This window comes from Asterias amurensis, chromosome 7, assembly GCF_032118995.1.
Source record: "Asterias amurensis chromosome 7, ASM3211899v1".
NCBI lineage: Eukaryota > Metazoa > Echinodermata > Asteroidea > Forcipulatida > Asteriidae > Asterias > Asterias amurensis.
This window is the reverse complement of record NC_092654.1, coordinates 15,883,243-15,903,554: the sequence shown is the minus strand read 5'-3', so window position 1 is coordinate 15,903,554 and position 20,312 is coordinate 15,883,243. Positions and strand designations below refer to the sequence as shown.

Genomic DNA, 20,312 nt, shown 5'->3' with positions numbered 1-20,312 from the left:
TTAGGACTGGTCCAAAGATAGGACTGGTCCAAAGATAGGACTGGTCCAAAGTTAGGACTGGTCCAAAGTTAGGGCTGGTCCTAAGTCAGGACATATGTGTTAACTCTTTGTGAAATCCCCCCCTGGACTGCTTCCATTGATCGCTGCACTCAAAGAAGGTATCATTTCAAATGGTAGACTAGGCCAGCGAAACAATTATACTTGTTATATATGTTAAAGATTGGCTAAGCCATCAAAATTAAAACTTATTTTGTAAACAAAGTTTTGTTTTAAGATATACTCTCAAATTACTTAAAATAATTACAAATAAATTTGATGCATACAAGTACAATAATAACAAAATAATCACAAAGCGAAAAACGTGGCCTGTTCCATTTTCACAAGGAAAGTGTTATACACTCAATGGGATTGCTAGAGCCAGCAGAAGAAATATTTATAAATTGGTTGCATTTTTGTTACTAAGCCGACCAAGTAAAATACTTCTGATGCACAAAGTTCTCAAATTCCTTTAAATAATACTTTATGCTTACTATAACAGAACACACCACTCAATTTTTGTTAAAAATTGGCTAGCAGCCAGCCAAACTTAAGAAATAGATTGTGAACGTGATTGTATTATGGACTTTGCACAATAGATGCATCGCCACACACCATTGTAAGCCATTCAAGCCATTCAAGTTAAAACATTTCAGGCCTGAAGCCTATTTTAGGCAGCTGAAAGCACACAAATTTGTTCAATAGGGGATTTTGTTCTTTCATTATTCCCTTGTACACTTCAATGAACAAATGAATCCGAATTTTCACCAATTTGTTATTAGGTGTTCGGCCACCAGCCGAACAACTATTGTTATTGTTCTGTTTTTTTTTTTTTTTTTTTTTTTTTTTTTCTGCGTGTTCTTCTCCTCGAACGTTCTCGCGCGATTTTCGCAAAAACTAAAGCTTGTATGAACCTGAAACTTACCATATATATTGATCTTAATGAGTAGACGAAACAGCAACATTTTTGGAATGATGACGTCATTGATGACGTCATTACGTTCAAAAAAACGCTAAAAATTGGAGAGTTCATATCTTGAGAACTACAAATGCCACACACAAGATATTTGGTGCATATAAAAGGTCTTGTAATTAGCTACAAAAGTCGTGCACAACGTGACCTCATGTGACTTTTACTTCCGGTTGAAACCGGAAGTTCAAAATTTCAAAAGTTCATATCTCAAGAACTATATATCATATTTGCAAAATTTGAATATCAGTTTGAAGATCAGTTATCCTGCTCAAACTTTTGCACAAACATAATGCCAGTTGAATTTTGCCTTCTGGTCGTAAAAGCGCGCGTTTGTGTTGACCTCCATTCATTACGCGTAGAAACCAGATAGTATCGCCATTCATGTATGTGAATGCTACTATTGTATTGTGGGTGTGTGGGTGTGTGTGCGTGTAGTTCATGTAGGCCTACATTGTATCCATGCTCTACGACAAAACAGCACTGCGTGGCTGTGGGCATTACGGGTTGTGTATACACATGCAGACTCCGTTGAAGGCGCGCGTAATTCAAATTCCACTACGCTGGGATTCGCCTCATCTTTCTTCGTGCGATTTTGAACAAAATGTTAAACTACTATGAACTTGAAACTTATCATAAACATGAACCTTCATGAGTAGATGAACCCGCAACTTTTTTGGAATGATGACGTCATCGATGACGTCATTGATGACGTCATTACGTTAAATAAACGGTAAATAATTGAAAAATTCATATCTTGAGAACCACAAACGCTACGTACAAGATTCTTTCACTACATGAAACCTCTTGTAATGTTCTACAAATGTTGTACACAACGTGACCTCATTTGACCATTCACCCGAACACCCTGAGTTTGTACACAAACTCTCAATTTCTAGTTTACGTATATGTTTGGATACATCAAGTGGGAATACTAGTCTTTGACAATTACCAAAGGTGTCCAGTGCCTTTTTTTAAGGACCCAAGTTCAAAGACAGTCTCAAATGCCACACTCTTATAATCAGAAACACTAGAGCTCGAGTTTGGTGTGCTTTAACTGCTTGGCTACTATGTAACCTTTGAATTATTATTCCCTTACCAATTTTTTTCTGGTTGACAAATACAGTACTTTCATAAAATTCAGGGGTGAGAGAGTCATTACTAACGAAAAAGTCTGTAACTTGGATGCAAATTCAAAGGTATGTTGAAATTATGGCATTTCTACCTTTTGGTAACCCCTGGGGTTATAGATTCCAAGGAGCTTTTGAAACAGTATCAAAAGCACCAGAGAAGTAGACAAATGAGCAGGATTTCTTTATTTGTGGAAAAAAAATATTGTCTGATTTTCTTCAACAGGCTGAATTCAGCCAGAAAAAAGTTTGAACAACCTCATCCCTGAAGATTTTGCAAGTGCTACATCATATAATAATTTCATGTAAGCTTGCTGAAACTTCTTGGGAGCTGTATATAAAACAAAATAGATTGTTCGGATGATAAAAGTTTTGTAATACAATTTCTCTAATGTGATTATCATTAAACGAGGGTACTTCTCACATTGGAACTAAATCAAAGCCAGGGGGTAACAGAGGAGTGATTGATATGTACACATGTATTTATCTCAATTCAACTTTTACCAACCTCAAAGTAACCCACGATACCCACAGCATTTGACGCAGTGCCCTGTGGTTTTGCTGCGATGCCCTACGCAAGGTTCCTGTGGGTGCCTTCGATTAGTTTCCCTGGGTTGACCCCGCAGTGCTCACTCGGGTGAGCCCCTGACCAGAGCTAATTGAACGATCACACTCGCCCCCTCATGGTGACGGCATGCACCTCGGGTCACCCCCAAGTGACCCACTCCACAAGCAGGGCACTAGGGGCTGACCCAGGTGAGCCCCGTCAAAGCTATTCAAACGTACCGTGGCTGACCCAGGGAAGCTAAACGAACGCACCCTATATAAACTTGCATACCAAAGCAAAATTGCTGTGCCCCTTCAAGGGACACGTAGATGGTCTGTTGAAGTAAATGTTTCTAAACTGACCATTTAAAGGCAGTGGGCACTATTGGAGTACTCAAAATAACTATGATCATAAAACCTGACTTGGTAACGAGTAATGGGGAGAGGTTGATAGTATAAAACATTGTGAGAAACGGTTCCCTCTGAAGTAATGTAGTTTTCGAGAAAGGAGTAGTTTTACACGAATTTGATTTCAATACCTCAGGATTAGATTTTAAGGTCTTGAAATCTGAAAGCACAAAACTTTGTGTGACAGGGTGTTTTTTCTTTCATTATTATCTCGCAACTTCCGACGACCAATTGAGCTCAAATTTGCACAGGTTTGTTATTTTATGCATATGTTGAGATACACCAAGTGAGGAGACTGATCTTTAACAATTACCAATAGTGTCCAGTGTCCTTAAGGGCTGTGATATTAAGTGTTATAAACATGTTATCAGACTTGATGCTATAGAGAATTGCAAAAACTTACAGGACCAGCATGTTACTGATCTTTTCAGCTGTTGGCTAACTTCATGTTGGAAGTGAGCGGAGGTAAAGGTCTTTCCGTAGGGTGAAACTTGGTGCTGCTATCTGTTTCATGTCTCCTTGTTTTACTTTTGCTACGCCATTACCCAATTGATAGTTCACCTGGATCAAAATCCTAACCAGATCTAACTCGTTATGATGCTTTTCAATGTTATCAACCAAAGCGTTCACAAACCATGAACCTGATGTTGTACTACGATATGAGACATAACCTGGTACGGTTGCACAGCTGAGAAGGAAGTCTGCCTCTTTGGGTAGTGTCTTTTGAATTCCACTGCCTAATCCAGGGGCTTCATCCGTTTCTATCCCTTCCTGGTGAACGGTTCCTTGACAAGCCTGAGTTTCAATGCAACAAACAGAGTAAAGATGAAGTAACAAACATGGTACACCAATCTGAACTAATGTTTCAAAAGTCAGTGTTGTAGGTCTCAAAACTGGTTTTGCCGCTCTCGGGGATTTCATAGAGCTGTTTAAGCACACAATATTGCTTAACAATTATCTGCTAAGCAGAAATGAGCAGGATACCAGTCACAAATTGGTATATTTTCTATTGTAAAGCTTTTTTAATAATTATTGTATTTATTTTAATGATTGTAAATTATGTCGCAATTCAGCGGATATGGCTGCGATGGCATTTTTAAATAAATAAACCATTCTATTAAATTGTACTTGTGACATGGTAGTTTGGCTGGTAACCTTATTCTGGTAAGCAAATTTTATTGTGCTTAGCTACTTTTTATGCTTAAGCAGCTCTATGAAATTGAGCCCTGGTCTTGGTTCACTGTGGTCTCGGTCCTATCCTTAGCCTAAGACTATTGACTCTCGTCTACAACACTGTCCACAATTTTGCTGTTCTATTTGTTATACTGTAAATACATTTGAGTGGACATATCTTGATGGAAAGCTAGTAAGTGTAGTAGTAGTTGATTTTGTTTTTGTTTTTATGCAAGTCGCCAGCCACACAAGGCCTGAAGGCCACTTCAAGGTGTGGGCTACAATTATTTTGTTTCCAGAGGCCATTGCCACCTACTCCTAGGGCTGAAAAAAGGTTACCCCTTTTACAGTCCATACAGATGTAGGCTTGGGTATCATCAGTCCGAAGCCTGGCCGGTAGAGCAGAATGCACTACCTCCCCGATTTTACTAAGCCCAGCAACTGAGCAGCAACTGACAAGTCCATAACAGTGTTGGGAAGGTAGTGCATTCAGTTCTACTCCACCCAGGGGTAAATGGGTACCTATGTGGGCAGAGATGGTACTTGTGATTGATTTAGCTTAGTATCGCATCATTTGTTGCACAGGCTGTCTACTCCCCAAGGAGCTGAGATGGTCTAAAGGCCCGGTCACACAGGCCCCGATAACAAAAACGTTAAAAATACACACCCTCACGATTGGTTGAATAAGCGTGGGCCTATTCTGCATAGAGCAATTCAACCATTAGAATGCATTCTCTTTGCGTAGTGATCGCTATCGTTTTCGTTATCGCTGCAGTGTGACTCGGCCTTAAGGAATGAATTACATGGTCCTGTGACCAGGGGTAATAATGTTATAAGCGCTTTCAGAAGCCCTTCGGGTGTAAAAACACTGGTACAAATAATTATAATTATTATTAGATACTACAAAGCCATGCACATACCTGAATGAAAAACAACTTGGGTTTACCGTTAAGACTCCTGCAGGAAACGGATTTGAAGAGTGCCAGGATTTCTTGTATCTCAACACTCTCGCCGTCAGTGCCATGAACGGCACCAAGTTCACCATGGGACATGATGCAACAAACAAAGCAGTCATACTTGCTATGGTCCATCTGACTTACTTCCTTGAACCAACTAAGCATTTCATAAGATGTCATGTCCATCCTCGCTTCCACTTTGAAATGAAGCTTATCAAACAAATAGAGCAATCTACCTGTAGGGGGGGGAAAATAAATTACTTTACTTTGGGAACATTATACAATTGTTGCACGCTGTGACGGGGTCCATGGCATTTTGTACACCCAAGGGGGAAAATGGAACCCGAGGCGAAGCTGAGGGTGCCATTTTCACCCGAGGGTGTACAAAACCTATGGACCCCAAATCACAGCGTGCAACAATTGTTTTGTTATACCTTGGTAACATGATTATTCCTCTTCTCAAAGTTATGTTGTCATCTTCAAACATTATAACGACATGCATAGTTTAATATGCAGTTGTTCAAATAAGAAACCATTCTTCACTGTTCCTTCGAACCGGCGGCCATTTCGTACTAAGCGCTGGAAATCAACGAAAGGTGGGAACGATCAAGTTGATGTACACCAATAAAAAACATCACTCATGTTACCCACCGCGCTGTGCAGCCTAAGTCAACTTGGACAATAAGGACCTGAACTTCTTTAAAATGTTTCAAATAAATATTGTATTTGTTAATTTTTTTTTTTTAAGAATGAGACTTATTCCTTTAAAGCACCAAGGCTGTAGTGCAATATGCAGCCACTCAGACAAAGAACACCAGGGTGAACTGATCTTCTCTTTACGATAAGTGCACCAGGTTCTTTTACATGCATGAAACAACCCACCAAACCTATAGCTTTACGTCCCATCCAAAGATGCAACAATAATTGTTGAGTGTCTTGCTTCAAGGAACACGTTGCCTTGGATCGGTCGAGTTGGTCTTTGAAAAGCGTTTGTAACCGTTTTTTATAAAATGCATATGGGTAGAAAGATGTTGTAAAAGTAGAATACAATGATCCACACAAACATGCCTCGAAATTGCGTGGTTTTTCTTTTACCTCGTCGACTAACACGTCGGCCATTTATGGGGGTCAAAATTTTGACTCCCATAAATGGCCGACCATGTTAGTTCGCACAGTAGAAGGAAAACCACGCAATTTCGAGGCAAACTTGTGTGGATCATTGTATTCTACTTTTATAACATCTTTCCAACCATATGCATTTTATAAAAAACGGTTACAAACGCTTTTGTTTTGACCAACTCGTCCGATCCAAGGCAACGTGTTCCTTTAAGGATACAAGTGTCAGGACCAGCCGTCTATTTCACCAAACTCTTCCTAACTTAGGATTAATCTTAGGATTTAAGACAAGTTCAGTTCTGTATCTGATGAAGAAGTTAGGACGCAGTGAACCCACCCTTAGTAAGGATGAGCAACTCACGATAGGATTAATCCTAGCGTTACGTGAAATCAGCTACAGGACTCGAACCCCTACGTTGGTGATCAGAAACACCAGAGCGTGAGTTTGGTTGGCCGCTTGGCCATGATTCATGCAAAGCATAAAACTATTTAAAAAAATACTTCACCTGTATCCAAGTCGCTCCCCTTGCGTTCATTCATTTTTTTCTCCCCATGAAATTTTTTATTGTTGATGATCATACACAGGCCTCGTGGATTTCTGTTCATTGTGTATTGTGGATAGGACTCCTGAGAAGGTTTTGTACCTTGGTTTGTATGTGTCTTGTCATCAGTACAATGATCTGTAAAAATGGAAGATAGCATATAGTTTCCATGTCCTTACTGGGATTTCAAGCAACACTCCGATGACTTAAGCCCGGTTCATACTTCCTGCGAATGCGAATGCGAAGCGAATCTTGACGTCACAAATTTGCAACGAACAGTTGAGCTCTGCTCTACTCCCTTGCGAATAATCGCTGCGAAAGTAGGGCGTGACGTCGAATTCACGTCAAATTCGCTTCGCATTCGCATTCGCATGAAGTATGAACCGGGCTTGAACCACCAGAACTTGAATTTGATGCTCTAAACTACACGGCCGGGACTAGAGGTCAACATAATGTAGGGATTCAAAATACTATGTAGACTTCCACACACTCTTTTTTACAGTGTTGAAAAAAAAAAATTCTTTCAGTTTATAAGACAAAGGAATGTCCACAGAATTACTGCAACCCAGAGCTGCATGTGTGGACATGTGTAGGTTCACAAAGTGTTTCAAAACCCTGCCTACTTTGGACTTCTTTTGTTCTCAGGTCCACACGTTGTACGTGTATACATGACAATCCATTTCATATATTCTTTCTGAACACAATTAACAGCATTTGATTGACATACATCAGTTTATCCTTTTTCTTTAATCTTTTACTAAATAATAATTTTTGAGTACCATTTTCAAAACAAAGTTATGATTTCAGAGACTGCCTTCTTAATACTACAAAACAATATCAAATATTTGTTTTCCAGTTACTTTTGTACCACTCCAAACAATTTTTGTTATCAAATATTTCTCTGACTAAATCTTTAATAAGACCAAAAGACCTTGCAATGAAGCATCTGAAAGCAAAAAACTTCGTGTGACAAGGATGTTTTTTTCTTTGATAGTTATCTCGCAACTGAGCTCAAATTTTCACAGGTTTGTTATTTTATGCATATGTTGAGGTACACCAAGTGAGAAGACTTGTCTTCAACAATTACCAATAGTGTAAAGTGTCTTTAACCACTGTTGATGCTGATTAGCTTGGTGATGCAGGAAGGCGGGAAATGGAGCTCGGTGAAGCATGGTAAAACTGGATCCTACTCAGGATCCTTCGACTAGTGTGTGGGGAGCGACTACAATCCCGGCCAAAATGCTTGGGCCACCCATTCCTAAAGTTACATAAAACCGCTCAATGTTGACTGGAACACAGAAGACCGTCAATCAGAACCAACATTGAAGGGGACGGGGGGGGCCCAACGAGATATGCCAGGGATTGTAGGTTGGACTAGTGTGTGTATAGCCTATTCAGAAAAAGAGACGCACCTTGTACATGTGGCGTTTGTTGATAATCTCCCTCTTTTAGTCCTTCTGATAGTACTACCAGATTCTCTGTACCTACACATGCATAAAAACAGTTTATTTAAATGAGACAATCAGTAAAAACAACAACAACAACAATTTAAACAGTTGTTCCGCCACCCATCTTAAAAGTATTATTTAAAAAAGATCTGACAGTGCGGACCTTAAAGGCACTGGACACTATTGGTGGACACTCAAAACAATGGTTAGAATTAAAAAAATCTTGGTAACAAGCGATGGAGAGCTGTTGATAGTATAATTCTTTGTGAGAAATGACTCCCTCTGAAGTACTTAGTTTTTGAGAAAGAGAAAATTTTTAACTCAAATTTAAAAAAGCTTTTCTATGCATCTGAAAGCACACAACTTTCACTATTCTCTTGCAACTTTGATGGCCAATTGAGCCCAAATTGTCACAGGTTTGTTATTTTATGCATATGTTGAGATACACCAAGTGAGAAGACTGGTCTTTGACAATTACCAATAGTGCCTTTAAAGAGAGACTTCACCTTTAGTAATTACTCAAAAGAAATTAATGGCCATAAAACTAACTTGGTAATAACTTGAGAGCAGTTGATATTATAAAACATTGTTAGAAACGATACCCTTTGAAGTAATTTGGTTTTAGAGCGAGGTAAAAAAACGGATTACACAGTCTACCCGCAGGTCACTCGATATAATAAGTTTCCTTCGTGATTTATCTGCACGAGTTGGCATGATTTTTCATGCGTGACCTCGATTTGAATATATTATTAGTCCAAAGGGCTTCTGAAATTCAGTCTTTTTTGGCCTTATCTGAGAAGTTTTGACAGAAATAATGTAGAAGTACATTAAAATGAAGAGCATATCTTTTTAAAAAGAGAAATTTGTACGTAAAAAATGGCTTCAAAAAGGAAGAAAACAAGTCACAAAAACACGGCAAATTTTCCCGTTATGAATGTCAGCAACAGTCCCCAATTAGTGTATACATGGATAGATTATTTCATATTCTTCCCGAAAATGTTAAAAGCGAGACTGGATCGTACCTAGTCCAGTTAGGATACAGCGATTTCCACAGTTAATCCAAAACTCCCATTACGAAAAAATCAACTATAAGACAGCATGGTTTTCCTGCACGGTGATTGGCCGACAATGACATCATTGACTAATATGGCAGCATGGTGTTTTTCGTTGGTATGGTGCCCCGACCACAAAGGCAGCGTTAGCCAATAACAAAAGAGCACGTCTATACCATGGGATGCATGAGCTGATCCCCATTCAGCTCATACTTTAGACAGGCGCTTTTACCATACCAATGTTAAACAGCTTGCTGTCATATTCGTCGATGATATCATCGTCAGCCAATCACCCATGCAGGAAAACCTTGCTGTCTAACAGTTGATTTTTTCGTAATGGGAGTTTTGGATTAACGCTGGAAGTCGCTGTATCCTGACTGGACTAGGTAGGACTCGGTCGCGCTTTTAACATTTCCAGGTAGAATATGAAATAATCTATCCATACATACTAATTGGGAACTGTTGCCGACATTACTAACGTGAAAATTTGCCGTGTTTTTGTGACTTGTTTTCTCTGGTTTTGAAGCCATTTTTTGGACGTACAAATTTCTCTTTTTAAAATTTGAGTTGAACCGATTTTGTTTATACATAACGACAGGTTTGCTTTCTCAATTTACTGGTACATTATTTTGGTTGAGACTTTTCAGAAAAGGCTGAAAATGAACGACGAAAAACGAAGCATACTCTGCAGACAAATCACAAAGGAAGTTATTGACCTGCAGGTAGACTGTAAATACTTGTTTTATCTTGATTTGTTCCAGGCATTTGACCTGGTTGAAGCAAAGGAGTTGATCCAGATGATGTTGTAGTTTCCATTTCTTGCATCTGAGCAGCTAGAGCATTTGTAGCCGATTCTGTTCCTGTGATTTCAATCAATCAATCAATCAATCAATCAGTCAATCAATCAATCAATCAACCAATTAATCAACCAAAGGTCATTTGTAGAGTGCCAAATCCAGAGAATGATCTCTCTGCAAAAGTTGAATAGCAATTTGAAGTTGATTTATAACAATATAGTGAACAAGTTTGCATTATCCAGGTTACACATTTTTAAAGCGGATCAGTAGTGAAGTTAATGCAAGGACCATTGGTAGCTAACTAGTGGTTGTTTAATGACATACGCTCGGCCAAAATATTATTATTATTATTATTATTATTATTATTATTATTATTGTAAGTTTGACTAGTGTGTGTATAGCCTATTCAGAAAAAGAGACGCACCTTGTACATGTGACGTTTGTTGATAAGTTCCCTCTTTATGTCCTTCTGATTGTACTACCAGATTCTCCATACCTACACATGCATAAAAACAGTTTATTTAAATGAGACAATCAGTAAAAAAAACCAAAACAACAACAACAATTTAAACAGTTGTTCCGCCGCCCATCTTAAAAGTATTATTTTAAAAAGATCTGACAGTGCGGCACTGGACACTATTGGTAAACGGATTACACAGTCTACCCGCAGGTCACTCGATATAATAACTTTCCTTTGTGATTTATCTGCACGAGTTGGCATGATTTTTCATGCGTGACCTCGGTTTGAATATATTATTAGTCCAAAGGGCTTCTGAAATTCAGTCTTTTTCGGCCTTTTCTGAGAAGTATTGACATAAATAATGTAGAAGTACATTGAAATGAAGAGCATATCTTTTTAAAAAGAGAAATTTGTACGTAAAAAATGGCTTCAAAAAGGAAGAAAACAAAGCACAAAAACTTGGCAAATTTTCCTGTTATGATTGTCAGCAACAGTCCCCAATTAGTATATACATGGATAGATTATTTCATATTCTTCCCGAAAATGTTAAAAGCGAGACCGGATCGTACCTAGTCCAGTTAGGATACAGCGATTTCCACAGTTAATCCAAAACTCCCATTATGAAAAAATCAACTGTTAGGCAGCAAGGTTTTCCTGCACGGTGATTGGCTGACAATGACATAATTGACTAATATGGCAGCATGGTGTTTTTCGTTGGTATGGTGCCCCGACCACAAAGGCAGCTATAGCTTTTAACAAAATAGCCCGTCTATACCATGGGATGCATGAGCTGATCCCCATTCAGCTCATACTTTAGACAGGCGCTTTTACCATACCAATGTTAAACAGCTTGCTGCCACATTCGTTGATGATGTCATCGTCAGCCAATCACCCATGCAGGGAAACCTTGCTGTCTAACAGTTGATTTTTCCGTAATGGGATTTTTGGATTAACGGTGGAAGTTGCTGTATCTTGACTGGACTAGGTACGACTCGGTCTCGCTTTTAACATTTCCAGGTAGAATATGAAATAATCTATCCATACATACTAATTGGGGACTGTTGCCGACATTAATAACGTGAAAATTTGCCGTGTTTTTGTGACTTGTTTTCTCTGTTTTTGAAGCCATTTTTTTGGACGTACAAATTTCTCAATTTACTGGTACGTTATTTTGGTTGAGACTTTTCAGAAAAGGCTGAAAATGAACGACGAAAAACGATGCATACTCTGCAGACAAATCACAAAGGAAGTTATTGACCTGCAGGTAGACTGTACATACTTGTTTTATCTTGATTTGTTCCAGGCATTTGACCTGGTTGAAGCAATGGAGTGGATCCAGATGATGTTGTAGTTTCCATTTCTTGCATCTGAGCAGCGAGAGCATTTGTAGCCAGTTCTGTTCCTGTGATTTCAATCAATCAATCAATCAATCAGTCAATCAATCAGTCAATCAATCAATTAATCAACCAAATGTCTTTTGTAGAGTGCCAAAACCAGAGAATGATCTCTCTGCAAAAGTTGAATAGCAATTTGAAGTTGATTTATAACAATAGTGAACAAGTTTGCATTATCCAGGTTACACATTTTTAAAGCGGATCAGTAGTGAAGTTCATGCAAGGACCATTGGTAGCTAACTAGTGGTTGTTTTAAAAATGACATACGCTCGGCCAAGTACTCTCAGTTACACTTACCTTTGAGATGTTCTGACAAGTCAAGCCAGCCGCTTACTTTGAGAATTGAGGCAAGGGTAGAGGTGGCATTCTTATGCAGTGGGAGTCGATTCCGCCATGTTTTCAGTATTTCTAGGGCTTTTTCAGCCGAGTGTTGATACTTGCTGTGTATCATCATCATTGTTGCATCATCTATCTTCAACAACTTCCCCATCTTTTGCCAATCAGCAGCAAGCCGATGACTCAAAAATTCCAGCACATCATCAGCAGGATCTGTCCGGTAGCCTTTCAACATTAAACATCAAGTTAGGAAAGGGATAAACATATGAAAACAAATGCACAAAACATTAAAGAAGTATAAACCAAAATTTTAGAATGAACATTATCCTTTTTTTTTTAAAGTGGTCAACATTCATGTCAGTCTTCTTGACTGTGGCTGGTTTATAAATAAACACAGATCTTAAATTTTGCCGACATTTTAAAAATCAAATCAGATTTTTTTTTTTACATTTCAGTCTAAATTATCTAGTGTCAGAGTTGTGGCAAAGTGAAGATTGACCAGTCGGGTAGTGAATTTCACTAGTCGCCCAGGCCTAGCTGTCATTGTCTGCTCTGATATATTGATGCATCAAAAGAGTTGCTTACTGTAATGGTGGTGTCCATTGCAATGCATCCTTCACATTTCAGCCTAAATTTACCAGAGTCAAAGTCACGACAGGTGAAGTACAACTAAACCGGTAGTGAATTTTTCACTAGTCGCCAGGGCAACTTGGTAAAGGGCACCCTATGAGGAAATTCTAAATTTCTACTGGAGCACTTCAATGGCACCAAGGGGCACGGAGGCAATTGTATTTCAGGCCTGTTATACGTCCATGGGTCATAACCACACCGTCAAAGGGATTAAACAAGGCAGTGTACATTCAGGCAACATCTCTTCAGAGAAGATATTGTAAGTTGTTTGATCAGCCGTCGATTTCACAAAACTCTTCTTAACTTAAGACTAATCGTAGGACTTAGGACGAGTCCCAACCCTGCCCTGTAGCATGCAGACCTTAAGATTAATCCTAAGTTAGGACGAGTTACTCGTCCTAACTCGAGATAAGACGAGTCCTAACTCTTTGTGAAATCGACGGCAGAACAATTAGATTAAAGACACAACGCACAAAGTGTTGATGTTGTTCACGCCATTAATACATTTTTAAAAAATCCAAACAATCCATCCAAATTAGGTAGTACTACATCTGATTTGGGCCTACCATGTTGGGTTGTATCTGGCAGTCCAGTGTGCGATGAAGGAGACACTGAAGGGGGTACAAAGAAATCCCCTGGAACCATGAGTGAGGTTGGACTAAACTGAGATGGCTGATAATGCACAGGCTGATACTGCACAGGCTGATACTGCACAGGCTGATACTGCACAGGCTGTTGTTGCTGGTATACATACTGTGGCTGAAATGTGGCATGGTGTGGTACTGCATCGCTTGCAGGAACTGATGCTTTACTGGCTGCGAGTGCTTGGTAGTAAAACAAGAAGACATATTTACAGGTGTGTTACTTAAGTTTAATATAGGAATCACCTTTACTTACATGTAAAATAATAACAATAATAATACAAAATTCTTATATAGTGCATTTTGCAATAACCGTTTCAATGCGTTTTACATTAGTCCCCTGGTCAATGGGCCAATAGCATCCCTTTATTTTCTCAGCTCCATGGGGAGTATACAATCTGGGCTACCGTTTTACAGTGCTCCAAGGGCTTTTTCATTCACAATATCAACCTCTACCCTCACAGGTACAATGTACCCATTTATACCCCTGGATGAAGAGAAGCAACCATAGTAAAGTATCTTGCTCAAGTGTCACCCCCGGAATTCGAAACCCACACTCAAGTGACTTAACCACCAGAACTTTCTTGAATTTGAAGCTCTTAACCACTAGGCCATGACACCCTACAAACTTTTAGACTTTTTGCTTCAGTCATGGGATGTCATCACAGAGCAGTCTAGTTCTCTATACCAAAGCTCTGGTGTTCTCAGCAGCTGAGTGTGGGTTGGAACACTTGTGCCCTTGGGTAAGGCACTTAACCATAATTTCTTCATAAAAAAGTTGGGAAGGTAACACATTCTGCTCTACAAGCCAGGCTCCTAGTGGATGATACCCATGCCTACATCCCCACAGACTAGGGGGGCAACCCTGTTTCAGCCCCAGGAGTAGCTGGCAATGTGCCCCTAGTGACAGTTGATTTGGGTCGACAGCCAAAATCAGTTATTTGTGTAGCCCTCACAAAGGAGTGGTCATTCCGGCCGTGTGATGTTAGGCAATATCTCAATTAAAAAAGAAAAGAAATTACCTTCAACTTTTTTGGCCAGATCCATTCGATGACAAGACTTGAGCTCTTTAGACAGAACTTGATAAGCCTCTTTTCCAACTGTTTCTCTCCAAGCAGTAAACATTGCTACTATCTTATCCCGTGTCCTTCGATGGTCCAGATCGATGTCTCCCAGTTGGTGATGTGATAGTCCGAGGTAGGTTCCTAGTGCTTTCCACTCACGCCCTAATTGAGAACTCAGTTCCATGATCTCCCTATCAGTGGGGACTTTTGGTGTTTCATTCGCAGCTAGGAATGTGTAACAAAACCAAGCAGCTACAGTCAGTATACATACATACATTTATTGCCATAAATAAGAGGGCTTTTCTTTATCCCTTCTTACTTAACACTCTCTATAGACTGTATCAAATAACTCCTTTGTTGCTATGAATGTGGCCACCTTGTAAGCCAGACGGTATACGTGTTTTAACGCGTACATCAATGTAGCACCAGCATTCCTGGTTTGATTTTTGCGGCACACGCACGCACTAGTTACTCGCACATGCTTACAGACGCCATGTTGTAGGGCAGGTATTTGAACGGTGACATCATATTCGATTGGTCTGTAGGCTAACATCACGTTTACACTTGATCCAGCAAAGGCGATCAACGGGCGATCATCGGCTAGTGTAAACGCAAGAACGATCTTGATCTGATCCTCTTTTTTGATCCCCTATAATTGCCGGATCAAAGGAGGATCTGATCCTGCAAGGTAGATCAAGGTGGATCATCAGCCCCAAGTGCCCTGCTTGTGGAGTGTGTCACTTGGGGCTGGCCCCAGGTGCATGGCGTCACCACGAGAGGGCGAGTGATCATTCGATTAGCTCTGGTCAGGGGCTCACCAGAGTGAGCACCGCGGGGTCGCCCCAGGGAAGCTAATCGAACGCACCCATAGTTACTTCTTATCCAAACAACATCCATTTTATGAAAAAATACACTTACCGAATGTATTAAGCTTTGCCAGCATACTCCTGTTGTCACAAAAAGTTAATAGTTGATGCAGGAATTTCAAGTTTGTAGGTGCTAGCTTCCCCCGCTCTTCAAGTATTAAGAATAACTGAATTGCATCCTTCAGTTTACTAATGACCTGCCTTCCAAGGAGATCTATGCAAGCATGCTTCATTGTCTCTAGCTCTGATCTTGATGTATCGTCTGCTATCTCCAGAAGCAGGACCCTGTTAATGATTGCAAGACAAGTATTACATAATTTTACATCCATTTAAAGACACTGGACACCTTTGGTTATTGTCAAAGACTAGTCTTCTCACTTGGTGTATCTCAACATATATGCACAAAATAACAAACCTGTGAAAATTTGAACTCAATTGGTCGTCGAAGTTACGAGATAATAATGGAAGAACAAACAGTCACACCCTTGTCACACGAACTTGTGTGCTTTCAGATGCTTGATTTTGGGACCTCAAAATCAAATTCTGAGGTCTCAAAATCAAATTCGTGGAAAAATTACTTCTTTCTCGAAAACAACGTTACTTCAGAGGGAGTCGTTTCTCACAATTTTATGTACCATCAAAAGCTCTCCATTGCTTCTTTCCAAGTAAGTTTTTATGCTAACAATTATTTTGAGTAATTACCAACAGTGTCCACTGCCTTTACAGGCTTTGGGTACTTTTTGTAACACAAAACAATGTCCACAGATTTACGTTAAACTTAAACCATTTGAAGATAATGATAGTAGAAAGCTTACAAATCTAAAAATATTACTTGCTGAGGTGCTGTAGTTTTTGAGAAATGAGTGAAGCAATGTCACGGAAAAACGTTTTACCTGCTTAAATAAGTTCTGTCTCACTAAAACAAAAATTGTTTTCTTGATTCGTTTTAAAAATTCCTCAAACACTACAGCACCCCAAGCAGGTAATATTTTAAGGTAAGCTTTCTACTATTAGTATCTTCAAACTGTGTGAGTTTAATGTAAATCTTTGGACATTGTGTTTTGTGTCATACAAAAAGTACCCAGACCCAGTTCTCAAAGGAAACAGTGATGCTTCCAATAGAGTCAGCAGACAGGCTGTAATATAACAAGGGAAATCAAAGTAAACAAGGACTGAGAGTGAAATATGCACTCCAAGTGTTCAACGAAGACATAGAGTTATATAACTAGAGGGCACACGAGTGATCGTCCACAAACGCCACGGGACAGCAAGATGACAAGCGCGTCATTCAGCTCGCGCGTTGAATATGAAGTACACGTTTGAGGTTTTTTTTTATTGAACGCTCACGCGATGCTGTTTGTTCAACTTACAAAATGGCCGCACAAACACACGCTGTGAGATGCTAGTTTTGTCAACTTAGAAAATGGCGGCATAAGCGCATGCCGGGGCACGTATTTAGGCCAGTGCGCTCTCTAGTTCTTATATATAACTCTATGAACGAAGAGGAGTTTCTCGGAATACTTCTTTTAAATAAAACCTTCAATGAGGTCATGCACACAGACAGTCAAGCATCAGGGGCCAATTTCATATAGCCTGCAAGCACGAAAATTTGCTTAGCATGAAATTTCTCCCTTGTTAAAAAACAGAATTACCAACCAAATTTCCACATGTTTTACAGTATTTAAAAGAAAACAACAGCTGAATACCAGTAGCAAGATATGCAACAAACTTGGTCGCTAATCCTGTTTTTATCAAGGAAGAAGTTTCATGCTAAGCAAATTTTTGTGCTTACCAGCTCTATGAAATTGGGGCCTGATGATGTCATGCACACAGACAGGCAAGCACCAGTAAGGTGTTAGATTTTTTCTTTCACCCTTTCTAGTGCATCCTTCATGAGTGAACTTAAGATAGTCGCACTGCCAGACGAGCCCTGATAGTTTTTATTAACAACACTGGACCTATTTACGTCCCAACCGAAGGACGAAGCAATTGTTAAGTGTCTTGCTTAAGGACACAAGGGTAATGACCGGGCTCAAACTCGCACTCTGCTGATCAGATATAGCAGAGCTTGAGTTTGGTTCCCTTAAAACTATGTGTAGCTAGCTAGCTCATACATGTATGTAGGGGTGTCGTGGCCGAGCGGATAAGAGCATCAGACTCAAGTTCTGGTGGTGGTGGTTCACCGGAATGTGGGTTCGGTCATGACACTACAGGGGTAATAATGTCCGAGGTGCTTTGAGACGCCCTTCAGGCTGTGATAAAGCGTTATATAAAAATTGATTATTTTTATTATTATTATTATTATTATTATTAGTATTATTATTATTATTATTATTATTATTATTATTATTATTATTATTATTATTATTATTATTATTATTATTATTATTATTATTATTATTATTATTATTATTATTATTATTATTATTTTTATTATTATTATTATTATTATTATTATTATTATTATTATTATTATTATTATTATTATTATTATTATTATTATTATTATTATTATTATTATTATATTATGCGTGTAGCTAGCTCAGGCTGGTCACTAAGACTGCGGTAAGACTCATGAATTGAATCAGAACAAATTTATTGTCGCTAAACTTGTGACTGCCATCAGCTTGTTATCGAAAGTGTATTATTAAAATACAAGACTATGTTGTAGGATCTTAATTTACTGAAAAGAACTAACCTGAATTGGCTAAAGTGGCCTGAGCCCTTACGAGGGATTGAAACGCGATTGTTGTAGAGTGACTGTATCCTCGCAATTAAGTCTTTCCTATGAATCAGGTTCATCATCTCCACCAAGAGACTGACATTGTTAGCTGAAATCAACAACCGACTTTCAAGTTCAGTGAATACGTCAATGGCCTGTTGGACTCGCTCAGTTTGGGATTTGGACATTCCGAGATCAACTGCTAGGAAGCAGAGTTTGCGACAGTCTTCTGAACCAAGTTCATTATCCAATGAAATTAGAAGGCGACGATACGCTAACCCTGTGTCGTCTTGCTGGTCATCAAAGACCGCGTCAGTTGAAGTAAACATCATGCTCATCAGGATCTGATAAAAATAATGAGTAAAAAATTAATAATCAATTTGCCAACATTCTTACCATTATTACTAAAGGAATATAAAAGGGTAGCTTTGAGTTTTTATATGGTGAAAATGAGGTGAAAATACCTACTTTTGATGTCAATATTTTTTAACACTGATATTTTGATGCACAGAACAACAAATTGACAATAATAATGTCATTCGACAGGTATGGTCAGAATATTTGTCCAGTTGGGAAAATAGCAGTTTTTCAAAACTGTTTACAAAAAAAACAACAACCATATTTCGGATAGTTTTTTTTTACCGGATCGGTAAAGGATTCTCAGTTACCAATTAACTGCATTAATTAAATAGATGACAACTTGAAAAAAAAAAAAAGAAAAAAAAAGATCTTGCCCCACGGAATTATGATACCCAGCTCTCCCATAAGCCTTATCAATATCATGCTTGTTTAGTTTCTAGTTAGAACATTGATGGACAGACCGATAGACCCAGTGAGTGACTGGGGAGCTAGATTCTTTTTTTTGAAATTTTGACATTATCGGTCATTGCTAGATTCCTTTTTTTTTCTTCAAATGAGGAATCTAGCGCCCCAGTCTTTTTTCGAATATTTGACATTATCAGTCAATTGACCAAAAAGGAATCTAGCGCCCCAGCCCAGTCATGCCAGTCACTGGGTCTAGTATACAAATATTGACTGCTTTTACTCGTGCTTTGGTTAAAACTATCAGACTCCCGAGGTGATCCCCGAAGCTTTCTATTTTCCCTCGGCTTCGCCTCTGGAAAATAGAACGCTCCGGGGATCACCTCGCCGAGGGAAAATAGAAAGCTCCGGGGATCACCTTTGGAGTCATAGTTTTAACCATTGCACGAGTAAAAGCAGTCAATATTTGTTTTATAACACCCCAAACATATCTAAATTAGTAAATACTGCAAGAGTAACGCAACGGACGTCTGGGTACGGCATGCCGTGTGATAGTCTTCGGACTAGCGCACGGCAAACCGATGAACTATCACACGGCAAACCGATGCACTATCACATGGCCGTCGTCTAGTAAAACTAAGACATATCATGTGACGCGCTCTACTAAACCAATGAAAAGGCAAAATATTGGTAAGGGCCGGGTGTTATTATTTGAACTATATACTAATATAGTCCTATGCCATGCCAATGCAATGGTCAACCGTCAATGGAGGATTTTTTAAAGTTATATTTAAGTACTGAACTTACTAAATAATAAGGCTCAGAAGTATCTATATTATCTATAGTCTAAAAGTACTACTTACGTCCCCTACTGCTGGATAATAAATATGTGTATACTCTTAATTGTAATGTAAAGGTAAAGCCCTTTGCAGTTTGCACTCAATCATGGAGGACTCAGCTCAATCAAGTCAACGTAATATTCCTACCGCCTCACGTCACGACAAAATATAGTCGGTAGCTTCTGCTGGTTTGGCAACTGAACGTTACTCAACTTCCTGATGGACTATCCTCAGGACAGTAATAACGTTGTACTTGTATTTGTACTCCGTACGAGCATTGAGCTATCTTTATGGAGAAGAAAGAGAAGGAAAGTGAGCGCGGCCGGGGTGTCGTAATTTTTCACAAATAAAAGTGGTGACAAATGGGGAATAACCATAACCTCGTTCTCCGAGAGGTATTGGATGAATTTTCACTCGTTCCCAG

At 39.1% G+C, this 20,312-nt stretch overlaps 1 protein-coding gene across 4 annotated transcripts; it reads right to left on the bottom strand.

The window, feature by feature from the left end:
• Positions 1-1,608: 1,608 nt before the first annotated feature.
• Positions 1,609-20,214, bottom strand: LOC139939705 (uncharacterized). 4 transcript variants are annotated; one of them, XM_071935787.1, is made up of 13 exons: positions 19,913-20,214; positions 18,264-18,631; positions 15,618-15,850; positions 14,658-14,924; positions 13,561-13,818; positions 12,326-12,589; positions 11,914-12,036; positions 10,599-10,670; positions 10,094-10,237; positions 8,290-8,361; positions 6,842-7,015; positions 5,184-5,455; positions 1,609-3,885 (listed from the first exon to the last, which is right to left on the bottom strand). In XM_071935787.1, exons 2-13 carry the CDS (start codon positions 18,623-18,625, stop codon positions 3,535-3,537), a joined length of 2,592 nt encoding a protein of 863 aa, XP_071791888.1. In that variant the 5' UTR covers positions 18,626-18,631; positions 19,913-20,214; the 3' UTR covers positions 1,609-3,534. The 4 variants fall into 4 exon arrangements, with proteins under 4 accessions (XP_071791888.1, XP_071791889.1, XP_071791890.1 ...); XM_071935788.1 differs by having other exon boundaries at positions 20,036-20,214; XM_071935789.1 differs by having other exon boundaries at positions 1,610-3,885; positions 10,115-10,237.
• Positions 20,215-20,312: the final 98 nt, after the last annotated feature.